The sequence below is a fragment of the Mytilus trossulus genome, chromosome 13, assembly GCF_036588685.1.
Source record: "Mytilus trossulus isolate FHL-02 chromosome 13, PNRI_Mtr1.1.1.hap1, whole genome shotgun sequence".
Taxonomy (NCBI): Eukaryota; Metazoa; Mollusca; class Bivalvia; order Mytilida; family Mytilidae; genus Mytilus; species Mytilus trossulus.
In genome coordinates this window covers 1,643,782-1,659,921 of record NC_086385.1, presented here as the reverse complement: position 1 = coordinate 1,659,921, position 16,140 = coordinate 1,643,782, and the positions used below count along the sequence as shown (strand labels likewise).

General features: G+C 32.9%; 1 protein-coding gene and 1 long non-coding RNA gene across 2 annotated transcripts; both read right to left on the bottom strand.

The window, feature by feature from the left end:
* Positions 1-299: 299 nt before the first annotated feature.
* Positions 300-4,993, bottom strand: LOC134695303 (GTPase IMAP family member 9-like). The gene is made up of 2 exons (XM_063556527.1): positions 4,936-4,993; positions 300-1,384 (listed from the first exon to the last, which is right to left on the bottom strand). Exons 1-2 carry the CDS (start codon positions 4,991-4,993, stop codon positions 465-467), a joined length of 978 nt encoding a protein of 325 aa, XP_063412597.1. The 3' UTR covers positions 300-464.
* A 1,301-nt stretch (positions 4,994-6,294) lies between these two features.
* LOC134695192 (uncharacterized) lies at positions 6,295-7,829 on the bottom strand. The gene is made up of 3 exons (XR_010102728.1): positions 7,695-7,829; positions 6,910-7,100; positions 6,295-6,324 (listed from the first exon to the last, which is right to left on the bottom strand). It is a non-coding gene; the product is annotated as an uncharacterized LOC134695192 (long non-coding RNA).
* Positions 7,830-16,140: the final 8,311 nt, after the last annotated feature.

Sequence of the window (16,140 nt, the reverse complement as noted above, 5' to 3'; positions counted from 1 at the left end):
TATCAATCAATCATGTAACAAGACAACAAAACTCTCACAAACATCTTTCCAAATCATAGGAATCAACACCGAGTTGAACTCTCAGATGAGAAGATTATAGAGAAAAAAAACTGTTGATCAAGCAGCTCTATTCTTTAGAAGCTAATCGGCTTTGTGAAAGTAGTAAGAACATCTATTTGAACAGCATCATCTTTTATATGTACCTGTTTTAATGTTTCAACATCGCTGTATATTGGTCGAAACGGAATAAAAGATAACAATTCAGGTACAACAATTTCGCATTATTTTTTTAATTTTGAATTAAACTTTTATTCTGTTTAAAACTAGTATATTTACATCCCAAACAATCTGTCAAAAGAAACTAATCCTTTCATAATATCGGACACAATGGTACTTCGTTTTCAATATGATTTCTTTGGTTCCTTCTCAATGCATTTTCGGTTATTATTGGTTTGAATTTGTCTTCAGTTTTTTTTTATTTGCTCCCGTATTTCTTTGTCTTTATTAGCTAAAACCGAATTCATTTTTTTGTTTGCTTCATCGAGTTGTTTTTGTAGATTTACTTTGTCTATCTCTGATTCTATATTCTTCGATTGCAAGGCATTTTCCAATTCACGAACGTTTTTTTGTTTTTTATCTAGTTTTTTCTCGTATTTAGCTTGTACTTGTTTTGTTTTTGCTTCTGTTTCTTCTTTCATTTGCTTTTCCTTTGCTTCCTTGTCTTTCTGCATCCTCCGTTGTATTGCAAGTTCTGCTTCATCGTACATTTCGTTTGTATAACAAGATCCGCCATTTTTCTTGCCAATCGACTCTACCATTTTAAAAAAGGAATCAACTTGCTCTGATTGAGATTGTCCAACTGCGCGATTGTTAAACGCAATGTATCTATCCCCGCACTTATCAAGTATAGTTTTAAGATACTCCGGAACATTTTGAACGTATTGATCAATCGATATATTTGACATCGAAAGATCATCCTTTCTAGTGAAAAGTACAATCATATAGCGAAGAACACCTACACCAAAGTTATCAACATAATGTTCGACTGTAGCTTTTTCTTCCGGCGTAAATCGACCAACACTTACAACAAGTACCATTGCGTGAAGTCCAGGTGATGTCATTGCAATGCATCTTGCTATCTCCTTAGTAATAGTTTCATTCGTCGTTTTTATATCGAATAACCCCGGTGTATCAACAATAACTATGTGTTTCCCGTCTCGTTTAGATTCTCCGAGTTCACAATTTTCTGTTACTGCAAAACCACAAGGTTTTGATAGAAAATGATCTCGACCCAAAAGACTATTTCCTGTTGCACTTTTCCCGTGTCCTGTGCGTCTAATAAGTACTATTCGTATTTCATTATCTTCTGCCTTGACTACCGATCCTACAAACAGATAAACACATATTTTATATTACTTAGTATATTGCATTATATGGGTATATACTAAATTTAAAATAGTTAATATTCTTCCAGTTTTTAAGGAACGATTTCTTTATTTTAGAGCAGTTCCGATATTATATAAGGCAGGTGTTACCTGTGGAAGAGAACGAAATTCACATAAATAACTGATGTTACACTTAATTTACAGTTACATTGTTCGGACTCATATTCCAAAGGCCTTCAGTTATTTCTACATTTTATATTGAACAAAAAAAACCTTGCATTATTGGTATTTAGTATCATTTGAAATATCCTTCAGTATTGGCTTAAAAACATGTGGTTTTACAATACATATTTCGTAGGAGCTTATGGCCTTTGTTAGTCTTGTACAATATTTGTTTTTAGTTTCTTTTATATGTTTCAGAGTTTAGCATGACATCCATTATCACTGAATTAGTATACATTTTTGTGTAGGGTACAGCTGAAGCACGCGATGCGGGACTTTCTCGCTGCATTGCATTTGGTGGCTTTTGGCTCTTTGGTCGGTTAGTTATTTCTTTGAAACATTCCCCATTTTCATTATCAACTCTACATGAATTATAAGATGTGATAACTTAAAGAAAATTTATTTATAAAATGTATACAAATACATAGATAAAAATGATTGACTAAATAAAAATATGAAAATACAAAACAGATAAATGATCAAATTGAACTTGAAATTGGGAATGTGTGAAAGGGACACCAATGGACATGTTTAAAGAAATATTTTTGTTTTTAATATGTTGAAATTATGGTTAAGAAAAACATTGAAGGATGAGTAATCTGATACAATTGCAAAGCTGTTTAAGTGTTTTTGGATTTTTGTTTTGTTAAACAGTGAGTATTCAACACTTCGATGTTGACATGCATATCTATAATGTGGTCATTTTTATAAATTTCTTGTTTAAAAAACCTTGAATTTTTCGAAAAACGAAGGATTTTCTTATCCCAAACGTAGGTTACCTAAGCCGTATTTGGCACAACTTTTTGAAATTTTGGATTCTCAATGCTCTTCAACTTTGTACTTGTTTGGCTTTATAAATATTTTGATTTGAGCGTCACATACTAAATTATAATCCTGTTACCTTTGAAAATTATCTTGAATTTAAAAAAACAAGGGTCTGTTTATTAGTTAGTTTGGTACTTTTCTTTTCAGAGTCTAAAGCCTAGCACACAAAAAGGGATATCCGTCTTCATTCTAAGTTGTGTCACTTCTGTCAATATGATTCCATCTCCCCTTTTTGTTGATAAATATCATGTGAATCGTGGTTGGAAAATTAAAACTCTAAACACAATTTATAAAATCATTTATTTAATCATGACAACAATCACATATTCTTCAGGAAGCGTCCAAATTCAGCCCTTTCCTGCCGAATGAGTTCAAATAATTCTGTTCTCAATCCTATTTGAAAACAATTTGTATCTTGGCATGGTGAAAAACGACAGAATCTGTCCCTCAATCTTAATCTAATGGGATCTAACAAAGACAGTTAATTGACGCTAAGCGAAGATATCATATAGAAAACTATTGCCATATTTGTGATGAATAGGTACTGTCGGAACACAATTCTACACTGTCTTATATAAACGGCTTTAGCAGGACTCAGTCGTATTGTATTCAGTAATCGTCGGGACTCTGACGTGTGTAACATTGCCGAATTCCTTATCAATACAAGAACGGTTTCGGCAAAGACGGTCTAGATATGAATGCTATCTTGATTCTTTTGGCAGAAGAAAACAATGACAATTTTCTCCACGTCATGCCCGTTCCACGGGACACCTTTTAGAAAACATAGAACATTGTTGCAATTTGATTTAATACAGCAGAATCTATCAGTAATAGTCGTGATTGTAATCCGATTTAAGTAAATTAGCTGAGTATCCCAGAATGTTGCGAGACGCACCTTACTGCCGAGCTCACCGGACCATTCAAATCTCTAGACATCTGTTTCAATTAAGTACGACTGCGTTCAGACAATGATATGACATCCAAGATCATTGAGGATAGAGTTCCAATTTTTTTTCACTTTTTGCGTCATAAAGCTGTCTAATCTCAAACCATATATTTGGCACGGTGTTGTTGCCACATCATTCACATAATTCAAAGGTACTAAATTTCAGACAAACGAATGTAACACACTTTCAATACACCAGTGAATAGGATTCTTAAGTTGATAAATGACAGGTAGAGGTTTGAATTAGAATATTATGTTAGTTGAAGGACAATATTTATTGGACAAACAGGCGGTAGAACATTCTAACGGACGGACGGGTAAAATAATTGCATTATATACACATGGAAAAAAAGATTGCAACACCGTGATTTGTTCAACTTAAAAAATCAGCCTCTTAATTTGGAGGGGATATGATAAACTATTTGTAAAATAATATTGAAACGTAGTTTATGGTAGCATTGGCATTATTTAAAACGAACAAAAAATGTATGAAAAAAAAATGTTTTTTCTAACCAAAATTGTTATAACTAAATGAAGTGTTTTTTTGGTACAAAAAATGCAGTTTACAACTTTTACTGTATTCGAACTTTAGTCAAAATTAATCTTTAGATAGTTGTTCACATCATGGTTGAACGTATTACTCCAAAGAATTAGTACTTTGTCCGCAGCCTCAATTCAAACGGATACCCGCATCTTAACGTCTTTTGATATCTGCCATAAGTCGACGTATTTGTTGCTATGGTAGCGGCAACTATTTCTGATGAAGGGTATTGTTTATTTCATGAAGTGTTTGAACTGGGGTGTCCTTTTGTGCACTTTACGCCCAATAGTGTCCCATATATACTCGATATGGTTCAAATCCGGGCTAAGATCGAGTCAAGGAAGATAAACTGAATTCCATTCGAACAATGGATCTTCCTGCACGATGTTAATTTTCAACTTTGGCGAGATCTGCACTATATTGGACACGGGCAACTGTGTGTCTTTTCGTATGCAAAGGTTCCCGTAATGGTCCTCTCGCACGATAACCAGTAGCGATGAGCCGATCTCAAACATTTCTTGTTTAAAGGCTCCTATATGGTAATCACTTTCTTTTGATGAATTGTATTGTTTGCAATGGGTTTTCTTCTGACCAACCTTCATTATGCCTAATGTTCCCTAACAGATGTCATGGGGGTCTGCTTTATCTCGGAAGGACTTTAACATTGTTTGTTGCCCGATTTTTATTCTGAAAACAACTTATAGTGATGACCAATAATACATGCAATTGTCACAGCGACATACCTGCTTCTCATTTGCTGATTATCTGCTATCTTGCTGCATTTATAGGTTGGGAATGCCAGTTATATGAATTCAAATTGATGTAGGATATTAATCTACCATAGACATGTTGAAATGGATGTAATTGAAGACCACATATATCTACATACACATTTAAGAAAGCATTGATCTTGAAGATCTTGAAGATTGAGGAGCCTTTGCAATTTATGTATTCCAAACGGATGAGATTGCATGATAATTGACAATATAAACCATTTAAACTGTAAAAATACTTACCTTCAAAATGATTTGAATAACGATCTGCAACTCGTTTCTTCCTCATTTCTTCCCACATAATACCTAAAAATAACCCAATTAGTTAAGTTGCAATACACACACAAAGCAACGATTATGTTTACCATACTATATCAAGAAGTTATATACAGGTTTAACTAGCACCTGTCTCGGATAAGATTATTTCTGGTATTTTAGTATGTCGTTCTTTATAATATCAAGTTTGTATTGTGTATGTTTTTGTTCATGTGTCTTAGTGTTTTTTGTTTGATATTTTTCTTTTCTTTTCTATAGGTCCACTTATAAATGAAACTATATTTTACTATACATTGCTAAAATTTCTCCACCTTCTCTTTTACGATTAAACACTAACTCATTAGTCAGCCAAGTATATATGTATGCTTATTTAGATAGGTATGTAAAACCTTTCGATTTAAAACATGGAAATCAGTCCAATAAAATGACAGATATAATTACGATTATTTACCCAAGGCTCTAAGTAAGTCTTATGAATGTAAAATTTCTGTTATATTGATTTCATTAGTTAATGACATGCCTAACTTTTGTAATCCAAACTGAAATTACATAATATATAAAAGTCAGTTTTATAGGATGAGAAGATGCTCACATCTGTAAGGTGACTTTACTTAACCAAGTTGTAGTGTAAAAAATCGAATAAGTTCCCTTAAAGATGGTTAGATTTTACTATTCTATTGATCTATACAAAATGATGACTTTATTCTTTTTTAAAAGGCGTACGATTCCAAAAATATATTCAAACTCATAACTCGAACACTAAGTCCAAAATTGTAAAGAAAACCGACAAAAAGAAAAACAACACTCTACAAACGCTACATAGAAAAACATAACTGATCAAGTCAAACACGCGAAGAGTAAGCAGCACTTGCTCTAAATGTGTCAACTTGCTCTAAATGTGTCAACGGTGAAAAATTTCACTTTCGTGTATTAAGTGTAGCATAGTCATGAATTGGAGGAAACAATATAAAAAAAACATCAAATAAAGCATCAACATGAACTTTCTGAATTTGAAAGAAAATGTTTAATTGTGTTACTAAAAAAAAACTTGACATCTGTTTACCTAAGATGTGATGAAAATACGTTAGAACAAAACTCGCTTGTCTACATAATGCCAGTGTTTGGTAACAAGTAACTTTAGGTACTAAATTTGGAGGTTTTGTTGGTATTCTTTAGATTTTTTTGTAATAGTTTTCATGTTTAACAACAAAAGAATATTGCAATTAATTTCGTTAAATTCAAAACAACTTCCTTAAAGCAGGCCAAAATAAACGATGTGACCAAAACGAACAATTTTCAATTTTCAAGAAAAAATTGGTGATACTCACGTAGTATTTCATCGTGTTCCTTAGTTTTCTGTAAAAATATTGAATAAAATCATTTAACCTGAAGTATTTGAAATATAACCATAGAAAAGAGATAAGCATGTCAATCAGTGAAATTTTAACGTTAAGTGGAATTATGATGTCGATGTGGCTATGGTGGTAAAAAATAATATAAATACCTAAATATTCAACCAAAAAATGAAAAATACTATCATTCAGGTGATCGTTTGTTCATGTGTTACACATTAATTTTACATTTTTTTGTATATAAATGAGGCCGTTAATCTTCTCATTTTAATTGTTTTACATTGTCATTTCAAGGCATTTAACAGCTGACTATGCGGTATGGGTTTTGCTCATTGCTGAAGGCACTAAGACTTATAGTTGTTAATTTCTGTGTCATTTTGATCTCTTGTGGATAGTTGTCTCATTGGCAATCATACCACATCTTGTTTTTTTTTGTATAAATTTCCAATTGACAGAATTTTGATAATTTTTAAACTGATAATTTCGATAATCAGTCTGCACTAATGGTCTCGTTTAATGTTGTTATTGATAAAGTCATCATTCTATATAAAGCAACCCAAAAAAATATAAATAGACAAAAAGTCAATACCGTTTCTAAGTTTCTTATTCTTCCCTATAAACCGTTTTCTAAATATTGTAATTCTTCTTTCACTTTAATAATTTCAATGTCTGTTTCGGTCAAGCCATGTTGTACATATTCTAATAGAACATGAGTCTGTTGACGTATTTCATCTGCTATCTCAACACCAAGTCTTGTTTCCCTTAGAAAATAATTCTGACCTGTAAAGAAGTACTAAATAATTGTTATTCATGTAAGGCTGAACAAGACCTTTTGCAAACATGTACTCATAACAACAAGTTACAATCTATTAAGTGTGTTGAACAATGTGTTGAATGACGCCTGTTAGAATATCGGTTGTTGCAAGTTCCTGCGATTGATATTTGGAAGTATTCGTTGTGTTGCCTGTAATGTGGATCACATCAAAGTGGATTTCATTCATATGGATCATAGCAAATTATTCTGTGTTGTATTAAAATTGTGTAGATTTTTGATTACCAATATATAAAAGAAGATGTCGATGAGACAACTGTTTGCGAGTAACAGAATGACAGGTCAACGCTCGGCCTTCAACAATAAGCAAAGTCAATATCAGCTATTACAGTCCCTAAAATGACAAGTGTAAAACAATTCAAACGAGAAAACTAACGGCATAGTATGTACAAAAAATGGAACGAAACATGTCTCCTTTTTCATACACCCCGACGACGAAATGAGGCCTCGCTATTCCTCCCTTCCTCTGAATATTATCTTCCGCATGTTGATAAAAAGAAAATTTTGCATACTATGTACATGATGTAACAATATTTAGATACCATTTGCTACCCATGTTTTGAGTTCTTCCAAACTTCTTTTCCTTTCAGTGTCACTCAATCTAAGATCATTAACGAATTGGCCCATTATATGGAAACAATTTCTATATTTTTCTCTAGTCCAATTTCCGAAGTCACAATGCGCCCAAGAATTGCGTATGTCCACTCGTATCTAAACAATTGAGAAATAGTTAATCAGTTACATAACTGATGTCAGGACTAAACCTATCTGAACATTTAGTGAGACAGAAATAATGACAAATTATATGAAAAAATCTAAATTTTTCAAAATTTAAGCAATACGCAAAATAAGTTCTTTGTTAATTTAACTTATATTTTATTCATTACTTTGATAGATTAAAAGGTCTATATACTATGGATTATAGTGTTCATGGTCCTGGGATCGTGTTCAAATGCAAGTTCTTTCAAAAGACACACAGAGGTGATTTTAAATAATCTTGAACACGGGTACCTTAACAGCATCGATATCGGAGGAACGGTAAGTTATATTGATAACATTATACATGTATTAAAAACAGCTTATTTATTCTATTCAGCTTATACTAGTTCATTAAATCATCTTAAAAATAATACGGTAACTATATATATTAAAATGTTAACCTTGTGAGCATCAATCTGTACAGCTTGTGGAAATGAGCTTATGTTAATAACCATGCTAAGCAGAGCAGACGAGTCACATGATTCATCAATTGCCATGTAATGTGCCATATTAGGCTGTAGGAACAACTTTGACAAATCCACATGGCTTGTGACTTTGTAATCATATTTCTGGATGTCACCTTTCAATACGTTGTTAATCTTTTTCTTAGGTACTTTCTTGTTACCGTTTATTGATTCATAATTAAGGAAATATTTATTAGTTCCTGGGAATTTCTCCAAACGTGTTTGATAATCTTGTGTATGAATGGAGTCGCTGAACACCAATGATTTGTACAAATCATTTATAATAGGATTCACATATTTTCTTAGCAGAGGAGAAATAATCGTATGTAGACATATTCCAATAATCAGCCACCTTTTCTTTTCTTTATTCAAATCTCCTGGTGGACCTGTAATTAAATCAATGTGAGAGAATCATTGTATATTGATATTCACTACACTGACGAAGTTTTTATAAATACATGTAATCCTCTGTCCTCCCAATTTGAACAATCGTCATTGTTCTAGTAATAGTATTATGTTTAAAAATATAACAATTTAAAGTAGACTGGTATCTTTTTTTGGGGTTCAAGCGTGACTGATGAGTCTTGTGTAGACGAAACGCGCATCTGGCGTATATACAAAATTTAGTCCTGGTATCTATGATGAGTTTATTTACAAACACTGGGTCGATGTCACTGCTGGAGGAGATTTATTTCCCCGAGGGTATCACCAGCCAAGTAGTCAGCACTTTTTGTGCTGACATGAATTATCATTGATATGGTTATATTTATAAATTAACTGTTTACAAAATTTTGATTTTTTGAAAAACTAAGGCTTTTCTACCTCAGGCATAGATTACCTTAGCTGTATTTGGCAAAACTGTCAGGAATTTAGGTCCTTGATGCTCTTCAATTTCGTACTTTATTTGTGATGTTCAACTTTTTTGGGTTCGAGCGTCACTGATGAGTCTTTTGTATACGAAACGGCGTCTGACGTATACTCCTTAGTATTTTAGTAATTTAGTCCTGGTATCTATGATGAGTTTATTCAAAGTAAAGCAAACTAGTGCACACAAACAATTTTTTTTTCAAATCCTACATAAACAAAGTTGTATTTTTTTATAGACTGAATTTTTATTTTAAATCGATGGTCATAAAGACCAAACAACCTATTCAGTTCTACCAGTAATGTTTCCTTAAAATTTTGTGTGAAGGTATTTCAGGATTTCAGGAAATAAAAGGTGTTGAACAGAATTAGGGGTTACCGACTTAGTTTTGTCACTATAGCAATCTCAGTTTCGTGTTTTCCCCGAGTATAAACATGATATTTGATTATTATTAAACTCTCCAAAAATCTCATTATATCACCCTTACAAGCATAATTCTTGTTATACGTGAAACAGTTTATTTGTAAATATCAAATACCGGTTTAAAAATTTATGACTCTCAATGTTTTTATCATTAAAAATATGAATTATTTCATTCCCGCCAAAAATAAAACGTAAACATGAGAAACGTGTCCAGTATTAAAAATATCTACCTGCGATTAATTCATAAAAAGATCAAAAAGGAAAAAAAGCCAGAAAAAGTATATGTGACCGACATTTCAAAAAAGTTACGAGTTATTTTCATGTTTTTTCTCTCGTTCGGTTTGAAGAAAAGAGTTTTTTTTTCTTTAGAACATTGAATCGGACGTCATAGTTCAAGTTTTTGTTGCCTGCGCACTATTTGTTTTTTAAAATCCCCCCGGTCGTTGTCGCTTTTAGAAAGTGATAAATATGGATATTATTCTTGGATCAATCGTTTTTGTCATATGTTAAGTTTACAACAATTTAAATTTTGAAATAGCATAATTCTTTTTACAGGAATAAGTTAATTTCAGCATGCATACGTTGTCAGAATTTCGAAACTTCTGAAAATTATTGTTTATCGACATAACCTTCTAAAAACTCTTTTTTGAAGATCACATAAGCTCAAATTGTAAGCGTAAGTCATTTAAATTTACCAGTTTAAAATTACACGGGCATAGATTTGCACCGATAATGTATTAACATAAACAGCTAGTGATCCCTAGCTTAGTATAATTTTGATTTTATTGTTCGAGAACTTTCTTTGGACACGAGAAGGAAACGACTGACTCCGTTGTTGGAATTTTGTGAGAAACGCAAAACAGGACGTCATTATTTGACGTATGTTTTCATTGCTAGAAACAACGTCATATAGTTTTTATGTTATTATCAAATTGCGTAAGTTGACGCGCATAAACAAAATTTTTTTAATGGTTAGGTGGTAGCGTGCTAGCTTTGAGTGAGGCTAGTCGGTTATGATTTTCTTGAAAATTATCAATTGCCTACCAATAACTTTATATTATAGGGTTGGTAAAAACAATTACTTGTAACACTATTTAGTTACTAGTATGGAGAAATTTATAAAAACAATGATCACACAATCTTAATGGACGAATTTACTTAAACTTGCAGGTAATTAAAATCTATATCTACAAAAATATAAATAATAATTGTATAAACATTATCCCTGGAGGATTTTTAAGTTAGAATTATTCAATATGTTTGTAATCAGATATAAATTAAACATGTTTAAGCTATAAACACTTTTGCAACCATACATTTTGGACTAAGTAAATCAAATTGAATGGTCTCGGAGTTGCTTGCTTATCTAGAGTCTTTGGATCGTTGTTAAGATCCCTGGCTAGATCAACCCAAACTATTTTTAAAAATAAATGTTTCTCCCAAACATGCCGCAAGGACTACTCAGAACGTGTTAAGTTATGATTCAAATCTTTACATTTTTTTTTCTAGTTTACTAGCTCGTTAAAGCTTCAGCGCTTTGTGTCGTTCCGATACAATACATACTCATATAATATAAACTCTTTCTCAGGCATAATTGTATACAATATTTGCAATGCAAATCAATTATGATAATCAAAATAGGTTTGTATGCTTTTCCATAACAGAACATGTATTATTCAAAATCTATTGGGTACCTGTAATCCTTGGGACTTTATTCGGATCGTCTTGTCTCTGTAAACCAGGTGTATTTTTTCGTTTTAATTGACTAGCGGTTGGTGCGTCCATTATGTAATGTTAATAACAGCATACACCCCTTTTCGTTTACACGTTGATGTTTGGAAGGGTTAGTCCTGTCCCTTACAATAACAAATAAGAACTGCAAATTAAAAAAGATATATTATTATTACTTATTGATGTTACTCTCCGTACAATTTACTGACTTCTGAACATGTTGAATGCAGTTTAAGATCTGATCATATCAACAGGTCAATGCAATGTTTAAAAGGCTGCTGAAAATGAATGAAAATATGAAAAAAACTAAATTAGTTATTTTTCAGACATTTCAGATGATGTTCAGATGAAAATGAACATCGACGGCAAAAAAAGCATTCACAATTGCAAGTCAGCAGCCACTCAGTTTTATTTCTCAAGAGCTAAATGATCTTGGACAAAATATGAGGTCTATGAAAACACTGCTACTTCAATATTTACAGACCTAAATATTTCACCTGTCCTTCCTCTATGAAATTTGTGTTGTTGTTCCATAGTTAAAGCCAAGATACAATATAAACTTGTATCACTTCTAAAATTGAAAATGAGAACCGGTTGAGAACAAAACTTTATATGTAACGTCGTCTAGGCAGCTCCTGCATAAGCAGAAGGTACTTCCCAGTTGAAAAAATATTTTAGGGCTAATAGTTCATTATCTTTGATGGAGAATTGTTGAAGCTCACAGAAGGAGTTCCAGGTTATAAAGTGGATATCAACCATTCTAAAATTTTAAGGACGTCTTAACGAGTTGGTCGGCCCTTTCACGGCTGACGACGAATATCTTCCAATTGTCTATCTGCAATCCCTTCTCTGTTCCTAAACTGTGATTTTCAGATTAGACTTTCTTTAATAGTTATCCCGTTATGATATCCCGGCCATCGGGGTGATCTTACACTGACACACCAAGTCCGAGTTGGATAACTACTTTACATCCCAGCTGTTTTAGATTGGACCAAAAGCCATTTATAATTCTTAAAATCTAGTTTAGAACGCCATACAACCATTATTATATACTTTATATATTACTATATGATGTATACCCTTTATAACCCCAAACTCGTCTCACTTGCCAATCGGCCCACACTATATCGCCACTTTATAAAAAGCTGTCCCACTCTTGTTTACCGACTCGCCCCACTTTTGAAAAAGTGTAAAATCAAATTGAACAATCAGTCTGACAACTCACTTATTAACGAAAAAAGGTTTAAACCCCACCGAATAAAGGTCTGCCAACTCGCCCTATTTATAAAAATATCTTGCTTCCTTATGCATGTTACAGTTAGTTCGTACCCAAACGTCCTGGTGTAGTGGTATGTGTCATGGCTTGATATGCTAAAGGTCTTGAGTTCGAATCCCAACATATACACTGGATTTTTTTCTACGTGATTTTTATAGATAATCTTTTCTATATAATTAATTATAAGTTTTATAGTGAATTTGACATTTCCGCCAAAATGTTACAGAACAAAAGAAAGCATGCATAACGAAGAAATTCAAACTGGGGTGATCTGGTATGGGTGATCCGGCTCAGATCACCCCTGTTAGAACAAAGTAGCTGGGATGTACATGTTGTGTTTTGCAGGAATAGATTACGTTTTAGTCTTACCTTTTTCGCCATAACATTGTCAGTCTAGTTTCCGCTAATTAGTAATGTCCCTTTTTTGATTGTCACCTCTTTTGTAGTTCGTCCTATTTACAGCATGATTTGCTGATTTTTCTGGTCATACAGTGTCTGTGCTAGGTTTTTTAATGTATTATCATGATCTTATATGTTATACATTGGTGTGAATGGCGTTATTAGTTATTAAAAAATAATTGTCCAACTAAAATATATAAAATGTAGCTTCACTTCGTGTGTATTTTAGTCTAGACACCATTTAATCAATTGTCGAATCGACCTCTGATTGCCATATAAAATGTATAAGGAATAAAAACATGAATATAGATAGATCTTAGACTCGTGCATTTTAATTTTTCCGCCTCTCTCTCTCTATGTCGGTTGAATTTCATATTATAGATTGAAAATGTATGTTAATCCTCATTTTTACCTGAATAAGAACATGAAGAACGAGGTTTTGTGGATAATATCATTCAAACAAATGATTAACCTTTGTTTCACTTCCATTGTTGACAAGCTGTTCTTAAATAATTCAACACGCATACTGCATGCGGTATCCATCTCTAGCTAACAGTGAAATTGGTAAATTGAAGTTCACATGAATATGAATTCAATGAGGTGAAATTATTCACTAACACGTAAATTATTCTTCATCAATGTTTCTTAGCTTTTTTTTGACAAAATTGAACCATATTGGCTGCTTAAAGCGATGTACTATTTCACTATTTTAACTCTACTTAATGACAGAAGAAAAAAACATCATTTATTTACTAGTATATAGCGTAACGAGTTTTCCTTTTAAATACGCTTCTACAAATAGCTGATCAGCATTACAATTCACATTCAATATTATAACAAATATACCATCTAACTTGTAATATATGTTCAACACACATATCCGCATTTACTACTATTCTAAAGTAAAAAAAAAGGCTTACATTTAGATGATATTACCCATTGATTATCGTAATCACCACGAGAGCCGAGCTTACTTTATGATTTGTAATATCAATAAATTGATGTAATTGGTATTAATTAAATGTATCTCTGATACGATAATCAAGTAGGGACAACAATGCAATGCTGTATTTATAATCAAATATATATTTATAATTAAACTGTCAATTGTTCTTGAACACCAAATTCGCTATATGGGACATGACCTTGACCTTTGACCTTTTGACATTTGTCAAGGTCATTAGTCCCCAATGTCATCACCGAAGACCCCATGGGTCTAGGACCTTTGGTTATATAGTAAAAGATGATTTTGTCTTTCCAGAAACCTAAAACAGGTGTTATGCCCCTTAAAAAAAGGTCAAATCTCTTCGGTCAAAATGTAACAAAGTTGTGCCGTAATGACCCAAACATTTTCCACTATTTAAAACTTTTGTAAGTATAATGGTTTCTGAGATTATTCCATAACAAGGTGTTAGGTCAAAGGTCAAGGTCAACATACAAATTTGACCTTGAGGTATTTTTTAAAGATACATGAAATGATGATGATTGGCGAAGATCCTATGTGTCTACGACTTACGGTTTCTGAGTTTTGGTGGTCAACCGACACCGGTTAATTTTCATAGGGGCATAACCCTTCCAATGAGTCGTTGAATCTTTTCGATCCAAATGTAACGAAGAACCAGGGTCTGGTCCTGAACAAATTTCACCCTTCATTTTTTTTCTACCAATTACGGTTACGGTGTTGGAACGATAACAAGGTTTTTGGGTTTCGGAGGGATAACTCCGAACCGACAAAATATTTCGACTCACAGGGTGAGTTCCGGATAGGTATTCATGACACCGATACAAAGTGTGAACATGAAAGCGACACGTCTTACGGTTACGGAGGGAAATTTTGTCAAAGTTTGGCGGAACAAGAAGAATAATAATTAAACTGTCAATTGTTCTTGAACAATTGAGAGGTCTTTCCTTTTATAACGTAAAATACATGTTTCAATAGACGTAAAATGCATTGAAAAGCTTTAAAACACACGGAAAATCCTTTTAATAAGGTCAAAAACACATAATTAGACATATGGGAATTGACCTTGACCTTTGACCTTTGTCAAGGTCATTAGTCCCCAATGTCATTGCTGAAGATCCCATGGGTCTAGGACCTTTGGTTATGTAGTAAAAGCTGATTTTGTCTTTTCAGAAACCTAAAACAGGCTTTATGCCCCTTAAAAATAGGTTAAATCTCCTCGGTCAAAATGTAACAAAGTTGCGCCGTAATGACCCAAACATTTTCCACTATTTAAAACATCTGTAAGTATAATGGTTGCTGAGATTATCCCATAACAAGGTGTTAGGTCAAAGGTCAAGGTCAACATACAAATTTGACCTTGAGGTATTTTTCAAAGATACATGGATTGATGATGAATGGTGAAGATCCTAGGTCTCTATGACTTACGGTTTCTGAGTTTTGGTGGCCAACCGACACCGGTTAATTTTTATAGGGGCATAACCCTACCAATGTGTCGTTGAATCTTTTCGATCCAAATGTAACGAAGAACCGGGGTCTGGTCCTGAACAAATTTCACCCTTTATTTTTTTTCTACCTATTACGGTTACGGTGTTGGAACGATAACAAGGTTTTTGGGTTTCGGAGGGATTACTCCGAACCGACAAAATATTTCGACTCACAGGGTGAGTTCCGGATAGGTATTCATGACACCGATACAAAGTGTGAACATGAAAGCGACACGTCTTACGGTTACGGAGGCTAACTTCGTCAAAGTTTGGCGGAACAAAAAGAATAATAATTAAAAACCAATTGTTCAGAGAACAATTGAAGGTCTTTCCACCAAAACAATGTATTTTAATATGAAAGGTGTAAAAATAGGTTTAAAATGTCATTTCAATCGTCAAATGATAGCTTATTGTACGCTGATTCCAAAAATATATGGTTTCTAAACAATATTTTTTTAGATAAGGGAGATAATTTCTTACTTCCGGTTTGAAAAACTCTATTTCCGATAATATTTGACTATTTACTTGACACTGATTCCAAAAATATCTTGTTTTTTTATACTTTTATTTAATAAAGTACAATCAATAGCTACTTTCGGTTTACACAAGGTCACTTCCGGTTG

Excerpts from the sequence above, each read along its gene's own strand:
- LOC134695303 (XM_063556527.1), bottom strand. The coding sequence starts at position 4,993 with ATGTGGGAAGAAATGAGGAAGAAACGAGTTGCAGATCGTTATTCAAAT. Across the intron at positions 1,385-4,935 it reads TTATTCAAATCATTTTGAAG|GATCGGTAGTCAAGGCAGAA; the intron begins GTAAGTATTTTT and ends ATCTGTTTGTAG.